The sequence below is a fragment of the Oncorhynchus mykiss genome, chromosome 6 (genome assembly GCF_013265735.2).
Source record: "Oncorhynchus mykiss isolate Arlee chromosome 6, USDA_OmykA_1.1, whole genome shotgun sequence".
NCBI lineage: Eukaryota > Metazoa > Chordata > Actinopteri > Salmoniformes > Salmonidae > Oncorhynchus > Oncorhynchus mykiss.
The window spans coordinates 56960441-56972604 of NC_048570.1; the positions used below are offsets into that span (position 1 = coordinate 56960441).

Consider the following 12164-nt stretch of genomic DNA (forward strand, 5'->3'; position numbering starts at 1 on the left):
TGGATGGAAACCCAGACCTTACCTGCCTTACCATAACAAACCAAAAGAGGGCACTGTGTGCATGTTAAAAAGCAGATCCGTAGAAGTGTGATACCATGGTGCAGGTTATATTGTGACATTTTTAGACTTCTATTCAAGACCACGTATGCTTTACGTGTTTAAATATTATTATTGGATCCAATTGATTTGTATATTTGAATATTATTGATGTCAATCTATGTCTCGAGTCGATTAGCATCATGCTGATATAAGCTCTCCCTATGGGCATGGTGAAGTTCACTGACATGGATGTGCCTTCTACCAATAAGAGCACAGGAAAAATAAACATGAACTTTTATTTATTCTGCTTCACATGTTCCAAAGCATCCATTGTATAAGAAATATTTTGAACATCTCAAGGAGCCAACAAGAAGCTGACTGTACTAACACATGGGTTGAATGTACCCAGGGCAAAATGTTATTTAGTTTACAATCATTCCTTTGTAAGGACAAAGATATAAGCACAAGTCACCAACATACCACTTACAACAAAGTTATTTACCAAAAATCACATTTGGATAGAAATACGGTATCATTACAAATATCTGCAAAGCTGTTAAACGATTATTCTCCATGACAGCATGCATGAAATTATAAGTCAAAATATTCTGTAAGACTCAATTCCAAAAAATCATAATGCTTGTTATCTCTCTGGAAATTGATCTCACTGAACTCTAAGAAATAATACTTTTGGTGGGTTCCTTACTCCCTCACAAGTTATCATGCTAGTGGTTTTTAAATATAATTAAAGCTGTTATACAAATTTGGTCCACTCAACTCAAGAGGACTATTTCCTATTGCAGCCCATGCACAGAATGATTGAAATTGAACTACAAAGCAAATGCTAAACTATCATTTTCGCATACAAATTGAAAAATTATACTCAGTTTCAAATATTTTTCAAATCGCTGTATCGAAAAAGTCATTTCACCCTCAAAGTACAAAAGTTGCCACAATTAGGGAGTCAAGAGTGTGACGAAGGATGCTCTCCAAAAGTAGGTTGTGTAAGGGCAGCACCACAGGAGTGAGTATGTGCCTGACTCAACGCCGTCACGGGCAGGTTAGTGGTTTTTCTTCATGAATCTTGTTCTGGAGGCAGCTATGCAGAATGGTCACTAGTCCTAAAATCTGATTATAAACATAACCTTAACTACACAGCTAACCATAATGCCTAGCCCTAACCTTAAATTAAGACCAAAAATACAGTTTTGACTTTGCAGCTGGCCCATCTAGGGCAAATGGCTCAGTTCTGCCTCCAGGGCAAGATTCATGACAATAAACATCAACCTGCTATTCGCATAGTAGATGACTATTAACTGGGAGACTAACTATTACTGAAATACTGTCTCATTATTCATTGTGTCACATTTTGTGTTTATGCCTTTTGATAAGACGCTGATTCAAAAGGAACACTACCCAGAGATGATGGTGTAGAGAACCCAATAGGCTCACAATACTGATGTGGAGAATCAAAATGCAGTATTTTCAAGAGTGTAAAACTAACATTAAAATTGAACTATATGCTATTTTTATATGTTGTTTAAATTACCCCTCAAACTGAGACTGTAATTTGCTGAAGTCTGGCACAATTTGAACAGCATTTTTCTCTCTTGGGGTGTGTGAATTAAACCGGCACGATTATCATAAGGGATGATATAGGATATTACATTTTCTCCACAGCATTAACCATCTGAGGAAATGAATTCAACTCTACTAAGTTAGAAATGAAATTATGAGTCTGGTGCCTCAAGGTCCAAAACTAGCATGTGCTCTGTGAATATGGTGTCTGTCTTCGTCCAATGGATAGCCGTGCAGGGTAAAGGGACATTTTATTCTAAATGTTGGTCATGCTTTTTGGTTCAAAATGTCATTTTATTTCATTGTGATCAGACACGGGCCTTAGCAGAAACTCACTCTAAAATGAAGGAAAAATACTCATTTTGACACAAAACAAGTGTCCCCGTTATTTGACCATGCCTTTCAAGACATTTTATAAAGGTATGTTAAAAATCCAGATAAGTAAGTATTAACTGAGACATCATATCCTGAAAATATCAGAAATGCTAGCAAGTTGTAATATCTTCATTGAATTCAAGACTCCAAGTTGGAGTTTGACAAAGTAAACCCATTGAAAGAATTAGCTGGACATAGAATAATTGAGTGTAGTAGGTCCACAGCCAACTGTGTTCTTGACACTGTCCCTTATGGCTTCCGGCTCTGCTGTTGCTGCTGATTGGTGGGTGGTTTTTGGAGGTCTGGATAGACCAGGAATCCAGTGAAGGTAATATACTTGGCATGGTTGCTGTATGCTCCAAAGCCATCGCGCTGGTGGCTATAAAGCCAGACGATATCACCACGGTGCAGAGATAGCATCAGACTCTGGCTCTGCAGAGCCTTTTCAGTGTCACTGTCATCGTAGATCATGGCCTGCACCTCCAGGTGGTTCTTCATCAGCTTGACTGACAGTGTTTTGTGGGGAAGCTTGCCAGCATTGAAGGAGAAGAAGTAAGCTCCTGGAATACGGCAGGTGAATACACCTTCGGTGACGTTAAAGTCAGCGCCAATGTTGACAAAGTCTGTGTCAAAGGCGATAGGACGGTGCTCTGGGAAGCCCTGGTCCACCCCTACGATGCTCTGAGTGCGGCCAACAGAGAAGGCCGACCTCTGGTCCCCCTCTTCATCCTCTACCTCCTCTCTCTTCTCTATGTTGTCCCTTTCTCCTAGCCCATCTTGGTCAGTTAGGGTGTGGTCATTGGCAGCCGCCTCGTTTCCATACATACGAGTTGGGTCTTCATGCTTGGGGTCTTGGAAGGTGTAGGTGTCAGGGTAGATTAGGTAGCCGTTGAAGGTGGTGTAGTGACCTGTGTTGCTGTAGATGGCATAGCGGGGATCACCATGAAGGCGGAGCCAGACTGTGTCACCAAAGTCCAGCTGCAGCATGGCGCTTTGGCTCTGCACCTTACGCTCTTCTCCCGCATTCTCATCATACACAATGGCCTGCACTTCATTCCTGTTCTTCATTAGCATGACTGACAGGTCCCGACGTGGGAATTTCCCCACTGTGAAAGAGAAGTAGTATGCTCCGGGGATGCGGCAGCGGAACATGCCTGCCTTTGGATCAAAGTCCCCACCGATGTTAACATACTCCTTGTCAAAGGTCACCACCATCTTTGGTCCACCCTCCATGCTGCTGGTCCGTGCCACTGAGAAGGCAGACCGCTGTTCTGCATCCTCAGGCAGGCGAGCAAAGGCCCACATGCAGGTTACCTGACACATCAGGCCAATCAGGAGACTGCTAGCTGGTATCTTCATCTTCCTGGTGGGAAAAAGATTGTCCCAGTTAATTACACAACAAAGTCAGGTGCTTAATCTCAATATAATACACAACAGGTATACTCTACTCTGAATTGACTGTATGTCAACAATCGAATAGCTCAAGGCTTTGCCAGCTCAGTTCCGAAGTCAAATCAGAAACAAGTGAGATTGTTATTAGTGATTCAGTACCACCTGGATCCATTGAAGATTTAACCTTCTCTGAGACACTTGCTTTGAAAATATGTTTACCCCAAACAGAAGCAGCATTAATCCGTTCCTAATTAGCATAGGCTTTCATTTTACTCAGCTAATGAAGGAACAAAAAAGATAGACAAGAATATTTGCCCTCCGCTGTCCGAGGTGCCAAACCAACTGGAGAAAACACACATTCAGCTTCACCCGAAGTCATCCGTTTACTCAACATCAATTATATCACGACTTAACTCTCTCCTGTCTCATCACTATATTGAACCCAATATCTTTGAAAATGTGATAGTGCTTTGACAAAGGAGCTTGCTCAGAAACACGCCAGCAATCAACAGCAATCATCGAAAGGAATTAAGCTGAATGTTTTAACATTCTCTATGTGCAAGTTATTATAGTCAGTAAGCATAATTATGTTCACCATTTAAAGGCTTGATCCCAAATATAAAGTCACACTTAAATAAAGGTTCAATACAAACGAATAAAATATAATGTGTCAAATGTCTGTGTGTGCTGCAATAAATATTGATTTTTAGTATCAATGCGGGCAGGTTTCACTATCATTGTCATTTCCTAGTTCTAATTTGTCCCTATCTTCAGTGAGGTTCAAAACATATATTTGTCTAATGAGATGCTGCTGATGCAGTACACATTCATCTTCATCAGTGAAGCCACAACAGAAGCGGACCTGTCAGAAGGAGTTTCAGGCAATGTCTTAAGTTAACTTTACCAACATACAGTATGGGGAGTCTGAACATTTCAAACAGTAAAGGAATTAAACAGAAAAAAATAGATCCCATGGGATTGATATTACTATTTATAAACAGCACTTGGGCTGATATGAACACAATACACTTAGTTCTCCTCCTTGCGGGGACTGAACTCAACGATTCCGCATGTGATTTTCTGCTGCTCGGGAAGGAAGACTAGATTTGTGTACAAGATGTGGTTTCGATGTGGGTGTGTTATGTTTGCTATGTCGTACCCTGGCAGTTATTGTTGTTTGTCCCTCTTGAGCCACGGTCGCAGCATTTCGCCCTCAAAAGAGTCAGAATTAATTTAAGATAAACCAATTAATTTGGACGTTTTGTTTTGACAACTTTTTCACTATCTATTACCGGAGTGTGCGTCTGTCTGGCAGTGTTTCACATCAAATCATGTTACAAAATAGGTTGCGAATGGATTTTGAATTTTGGAATATTGACAAGTTCCAGTTGGGATGCGCAACGTCTCAATTCTCATTTTGCCCAGAACAGTGGCAGACTCAATGATCACTATCAAAGACATTAGCAAGTGGCCACTCGATAAAGGACTTATGAGCCAATTGTGTTCTTTCAACATAACATTAGTGACATATTGTCTTATTTAAACAAGTCAGAGGCGCTCCATAATTTGGGCAGGTCTATCTCACTGTAGGTTCTGCCGTACAATTGCATAGAGCACAATCGGTGCAGCTGGTTCTCGGTGCATGACAAGTCTCCCTACACGTTACCATCCCGTGTTAGTGGGCAAATGGGCATGATCGAAATCACCCGTGAAATATCCAATGGAAGTAGGAATGTAACAGCTGTTGCAAATCTCAGTTTTGGAAGATACTGACTTTATGATAAAAAAATGATACTAGTACAGTACAGTTTTACACTGAATGATATCGATGCAACATAAGCCGTTTTAAACTAGAGAAATATTTTTGTTGGGTTCAGCTGCTCTTTATTAAGGACTGTGAGGCTATCGATGAACGACAGTTCTAGTATTGTATGACAGCAGCCTCAAGTATTTGCTTCATTCTGCATTTGACCCGCCTGCTGCAAAGAAGTTGCTCATTTCTTTATGGTTGATGCCCAGTGACATGTTGAAATATGCTCCATGAGCGCATCATCCCTGTTTCCATCCAAAGACGAATAAATCGCTTGTGGATAAATTTACATGGCAAGCCTTTGATGATGACTGAGGGCTGAGTCTTTCCCCTGCAGTGAATGTGACATTTTATGCATCACATCTTGAATTACATTGGAGGAATTTACAATGAGACATTTTTCTATTCAACCAAATATGAACAGAATACATCATCACTTCTATTTTGGATGTTGACAGCTTGTTTGTAATTATTTAATATTCTGAAATCTATTTTGAGTGTGTGCATGTGTGCGTGATTTTTTTTTAGGGACACTGTGAAATAACTAGGCCTATGGGAGTCCAAAATAAGTTAGAGAGAGCAGCATTTCCTCACTTTAATGCTGTTGGTGAAAAGCATTCCACCACGCTGAGCCATCTGCTAGAAGTGATAACAAACAAATGCTCAGAAATGAACAAGTCCCAATGGGGACCAAATAGTCTCATCCCTGGAGTGTGGATGGATCAAAAAGCGGGCCTAGGTTGTGTAATTTAGATAAGTGCAATAGGTAGACTCTCAGTTAAGGTACAATGCTTGAACGTAAATAGTAGCCTATTGTACATTTGCAATGAAATTAATCCATTTCTGGAAGTATATTCTCATAGTAGGCTCAAGTAAAATGTCACATACTATACTACAAATATAATATGTCATATGTGCAACATACTGTACCATGCAAGTATTCAGACCCCTTGACTTTTTCCATATGTTGTTACGTTACTGCCTTATTCTATAATCTATTACATTTTTTTTTTATTCCGCGTCAATCTACACACAATACCCCTTTAATAGCAAAGTGAAAACAGCTTATTCGAATTATAAACACCTTATTTACATAAGTATTCAGACCCTTTGCTATGAGACATGAAATTGAGCTCAGGTGCATCCTGTTTCCATTGATCATCCTTGAGATGTTTCTACAAATTGATTGGAGTCCAGCTGTGGTACATTCAATTGATTGGACATGATTTGGAAAGGCACACACCTGTCTATATAAGGTCCCACAGTTGACAGTGCATGTCAGAGCAAAAACCAAGCCATGAGGTCGAAGGAATTGTCCGTAGAGCTCCAAGACAGGATTGTGTTGAGGCACAGATCTGGGGAAGGGTATGAAAACATTTCTGCAGCATTGAACGTCCCCAAGAACACAGTGGCCTCCATCACTCTTAAATGGAAGAAGTTTGGAACCACCAAGGCTCTTCCTAGAGCTGGCCGCCCGGCCAAACTGAGCAATCGGGGTAGAAGGGTCTTGGTCAGGCCGATGACCAAGAACCCGATGGTCACTCTGACAGAGCTCCAGAGTTCCTCTGTGGAAATGGGAAAAACAGGAAGGACAACAATCTCTGCAGCACTCCACCAATCAGGGCTTTATGGTAGAGTGGCCAGATGGAAGCCACTCCGCTTGGAGTTTGCCAAAAGGCACCTAAAGACTCTCAGACCATGAGAAACAAGATTCTCTGGTTTGATGAAACCAAGACTGAACTCTGGCCTGAATGCCAAGATTCACATCTGGAGGAAACCTGGCACCATCCCTACGGTGAAACATGGTGGTGGTGGCAGCATCGTGCTGTGGGGATGTCTTTCAGTGGCAGGTACTGGGAGAGTAGTCAGGATCGAGGGAAAGATGAACGAAGCAAAGTACAGAGAGACCCTTGATGAAAACCTGCTCCAGAGCACTCAGGACCTCAGACTGGGGTGACGGTTCACCTTCCAACAGGACAACAGCGACCCTAAGCACACAGCCAAGACAACGCAGGAGTGGCTTTGGGACAAGTCTCTGAATGTCCTTGAACCCGATTAAACATTTCTGGAGAGTCCTGATAATAGCTGTGCAGCGACGCTCCCCATCCAATCTGACAGAACTTGAGAGGATCTGCAAAGAAGAATGGGTGAAACTCCCCAAATACAGGTGTGCCAAGCTTGTAGCGCCATACCCAAGAAGACTCAAGACTGTAATTGCTGCCAAAGGTGCTTCAACCAAGTACTGAGTAAAGGGTCTCAGTACCTATGTAAACGGGAAATTTCACTTTATTTTTATTTTTTATATATTTGCTAACATTTCTCAAAAACAGTTTTTGCTTTGTCATTATGGGGTATTGTGTGTAGATTGATGAGAAGAAGAAGAAAAAAATCCATCCAGTTTAGAATAAGGCTGTAACGTAACAAAATGTGGAAAAAAGTGAAAGGGGCTGAATACTTCCCGAATGCACTGTATAGTATATTTAGCTGAGATCAGATGTGGTTTGATGGGTTCACTGCTGTTCTTTCTGAGGCAGAGGCTACTACTTTTAAGTGTTCATATAGTGGTTTTCCTATGACATTTTTCTTTCCCCTTTTCTATCCCTCTGTGGATTCTGTGGATGAAACAATAAACAGAGGGCCATTGTTCCTGGGTGAGGACACAACCCCCCCCCCCCCCCCCCCCCCCCCATCTGCTAGGGTCAAAATGAAAGAAGCACTTGTCACTACCATGTACAGTTTCATATGTCTCCACAGCTTTTCAGACATGGATATCAGATGCGTTTTCTGTGTCCCCATAAAGAGTGTACATGTTTTAATACATGTCATCCTTACAGTTCCAAGGTTTGCAAGCAGAATTGCACACAAAACAACCATTGTGCTCAAGAACAAATATTTCCATTGCTCCCAATAACACCTTGACTTAAACCCACCCACCGGAAGCACAGTTGAAAACGCTTTGTCTGCTGAATCTTGTAGGGAGGGAGACAGGATTACAAAAACCTCAAAATCTGGCATTGACCCACAAAAACATGTAATCAAGCACAAACTAATTTGCGAAAGCACAGAACCGTGGCAATAGCACTGCTGTCAAGGGTAAACATCAACAGCTTTGAAAATGATACCCTGATAATTAGGTTTTCAATAACCCAGCATACCCAACAGCAATCCGGGTGTTATTTATATAGGATTATGTTAATCAGACATCATCATGTTGCTACAGCATATTTCAGGTTCATGTTGTGTGTATACACAGGGTTTAAATGAAACAGACACACAGAAACACAGTGGAATCATATCCAGTGCCCTTTTCAGTTGCTTCTCATGTTCTGGTTTGTTTTTCAAACCCACCATGGGGTCTATTTTGAAATATGACAAGTGGCTTCTCTTTATTTATTCCTATTTTTCTTCTATACTTCTTATGTCAATTTACAGGATATACTGCACAGAGGACAATCATGAAAATCAACAGAGAGAAAACAAGTTAAAAGCGTACATTTTCATAGTAACTAAAATGAGACTGATGTACGAAATGTGTTTTTACATGTTCAAAGAACATCATTGCCCCACACCTAAAGGTAATGAGAGGCACTCTCAAGCGAGCCACTCAATCTTTGTCATAGGCATAATGTGGTGTAATAATCCCCTCTCTCCCATATGATCAGCCTCTGAACATGACCTGCTCAAACCTAATTCCAGGATAATAGCATCCCTCTTTTAGCTATCTGTGGTAATTCATGTAATTATACATGACAATGAGGTGTACCGCCACTATGCCACAGTTACCACCCAGACATATGGCTGATACCAGAGGCGTATCATCCTATCGTTGGATCTGTGAACAATAGTTCATTTGCTTAGTTGGCACATTTATCAAAGGAGATGTGCGTACATTAGCTTACATTTACAATAACATGTCAAGTTAAGGGTTGGCTGTGGATATTCCTCTCAATAAACTCACCACCCTTCTCTCTGCATTTCCAAAATGTAAATTTCTGCTTAGCATCACCTACGTCTGCTTTGAATAAGGATGTTGTTTTTTTAAAATTATCTTTGCACCATTGACATTGGGGATCACATTGATCTGTTTTCTTCGACAGCGCAGCCCCATGGTTAAGACAAATTGACTACATCTGTGAGAATGCATATCAAAATGCACACTTCAGTCGGAGGACCCTGGTATCCGACATGATATGAAGGGTCCCTGCCGCTTCTGTCCCTTTTATTAGTCACATCCTCGCCAGATGTCATCTCACTGCTCAAGTGGAGCCTTAACACGAGGCAGGGATCTGTCACCATCTGGGATCATTGGCTCAAACGAGAGAAAAAAGGGGTAGGAGAGAGAGAACCAGCAACAGGGGGAAATGAGAGCAAAGAGCTTTTTAAAATGTCAGGCTGGAGAAGGAATCTGTATCTGTGAAACTATGTTGTACCATTGGACGTTTTGCGCATGCCACAATGATTAAAAAACGGAGAGGAAAATCTTTCCCTGGACTGGCCCTTGATGCACAGTCCCATCGTTTATAATGTGACAGCAGTAATGACCCAGAAGCACACAGACACAGTCCATTAACAGCGAAGCACGGTTTGTGTTCGATCTACACCCTTCCAACAGGAGCAAGACACCTGGCGAGAATCTCACATATTGATTGTGTGAAGAGAAGAGAGGTTCACTGAGAAGTTGACTTGACAGCTCCCCAAACGAGTCCATAGACGGACTGGCTTCTGACGGGCTCAAGATTTGCAGGGTGGAGGCAGACTCGCAGCAAGGAGTATCAAACACAGCCACTGTTTGGGGACTGCAGGGACCTCTTCACAACAACCACTGCCCATGGGACAAAGTATGAAACTGACAGGCCAACTTCTCTCTTTCCTTGATGAACATGGCATGAGTACTCATTATACATGATACTCCCACCAGCGCTATCATCAAATCTCATTTTTATTGGTCGCGAAAACACCAATCAATGCAGTTAAACCCAATTATCCTTCCATATCCCTATATCCTACAGTATCATAAACCTCTGCAGTAGGGCAAGATTAGTTGCATTGGACAATTTTTAAAATTAGCAAGATTTAATATTAGTAATAAAATAAAAAAAATACCATAATGGAGTTGATGTTCCCTCTGTGTGAATTTTTTTGAGGTTAACGGTCTTGTTTTGTATTGTAAACTTTTGTGGTTCAAACCAGAGATCTAGATACTTAGCTATAGTGACAACTCGGCTGAATGTGTGTATGACTGAGCCTGTAATCCTCCCACTCACATTTTGAAGAAAAAAATGAAAACATCAACTCCCTCTAACTAGGACACCTGCCTGACCCTCTAACTAGGACACCTGCCTGACCCTCTAACTAGGACACCTGCCTGACCGAGTTTGCATTTGTCTACATGTTCCTTTCTGCTTTTATGCACCAATTGGAATTGGTGAAGATTAAAGCCCCCTCCGTGTTTATCATCTCCTTTCTTCTCTATACCTCCCACTGCTGTTGACCGATCAACCTGAACCTGGGATTGGGTGGGAGATGATGGAGGTGCTCTTTCTTTGTTAGTGTTCTCCATGTACTGTAGATTAATTAAGCAATAAGGCACAAGGGGGTGTGGTATATGGCCAATATACCAGTGCTAAGGGCTGTTCTTATGCACGATGCAACGCAGAGTGCCTGGATATATTGGTATATTGGCAATATACCACAAACCCTCGAGGTGCCCTATTGCTATTATAATATAATATAATATATTATAAACTGGTTACCAATGTAATTAGAGCAGTAAATACCCATGGTTTACGGTCTGATATAACATGGCTGTCAGCCAAACAGCATTCATGGCTCGAACCACCCAGTTTATAATATTCTATATACCATGCCCACGCATCCTCCTGCAAGATGTTATTACCTTCTTCTGGTCTATGCATTGGATACACTCAAATATGAACAAAGGAAGAGAAATTGAGAATACAGCAGGAGGCAGAGAGCATTGTAACCCGGAGTCAACTAATAAACCACAATCTCAAGCCTACAGCAATCCTCTCACCTCCCTGAGATAAAGAGTGGTACATGATAGATGAAATGATACATTCCTATATACTCAGCAGTGTTTGGCACCCAGTCCGGATTCCATATCGATGTCGTTGTAGATCGGTGCAGACAAACAATGCATGTTGCTTAGACGCGACAGGACTGTAAAATGCACAACATCTACTCCATGCAAGAGACAAAAAGTAACCCCCTCTATACTGCCGTAACCCTTCGCTCAAGGTGTCCTTACCTCTGTGTAGGAGGAGACCGTGCTGTAGGAGAGGAATGCTCAAAGTTCTTCAAAAGGGCTCTGCACCAGGAAGCGTTCACTGTCTTTGTGTGTATCAACCTGCTGCTGCTGTCTGTGAGGCTGTGTAAGCAGCACACACACATACACACACACAGTGGAGGATATAAGAGTGATAAAGGGGCTCCTCATCTGATCAGGGAGACTCTGGAAGTGCAGAGCGCTCCTCTACTAAGGCATTTTCTGCAGCGGGGTGACACAAGGGGGTATTGGAAAAGGTGAGGGGATTTTTGATGTGATGTCTTAGCATGATGTTCCATGTATCTCAAACAGATAATGGGTTTACATAAAGTTTCTATATTTTCTAATTGGATGTTTGTGAATATGTTTGTTTACGTGTGTGTGTGTGTGTGTGTGTGTGTGTTCGAGGGCACTCGTGCGCGTGTGCTCACATGAAAGGGGAGGAGAGAGCCTGTCGGGGTTTAATCACTGACGGGCTTTGTTATATGGCAACAACGTTGCCAATTTCACACCCATCCACATTGTTATAGTCATTATCCTCATTCTCAGGGGGAAAGAGGGTGGAAGAAAGATAGCATGTAATGCCCTCAAATTGAAATTCATCTAACAATACTTCTTTTATAATCTCATTCAAATGTCTGTTCCTCCTGCACATATTTAAATGAGCAATCCTTCAATGTGTAA

At 41.7% G+C, this 12164-nt stretch overlaps 1 protein-coding gene across 1 annotated transcript; it reads right to left on the bottom strand.

The window, feature by feature from the left end:
• Positions 1-315: 315 nt before the first annotated feature.
• LOC110526190 (complement C1q tumor necrosis factor-related protein 4) lies at positions 316-11626 on the bottom strand. The gene is made up of 2 exons (XM_021606941.2): positions 11463-11626; positions 316-3355 (listed from the first exon to the last, which is right to left on the bottom strand). The coding sequence occupies exons 1-2, from the start codon at positions 11603-11605 to the stop codon at positions 2242-2244; spliced, it is 1257 nt and encodes a 418-aa protein (XP_021462616.1). The 5' UTR covers positions 11606-11626; the 3' UTR covers positions 316-2241.
• Positions 11627-12164: the final 538 nt, after the last annotated feature.

Coding starts and splice junctions, on each gene's coding strand:
- LOC110526190 (XM_021606941.2), bottom strand. CDS start 11,605: ATGTGTGTGTGCTGCTTACACAGCCTCACAGACAGCAGCAGCAGGTTG. Junction 3,356..11,462: donor CGGTCTCCTCCTACACAGAG/GTAAGGACACCT, acceptor TTTTCCCACCAG/GAAGATGAAGATACCAGCTA.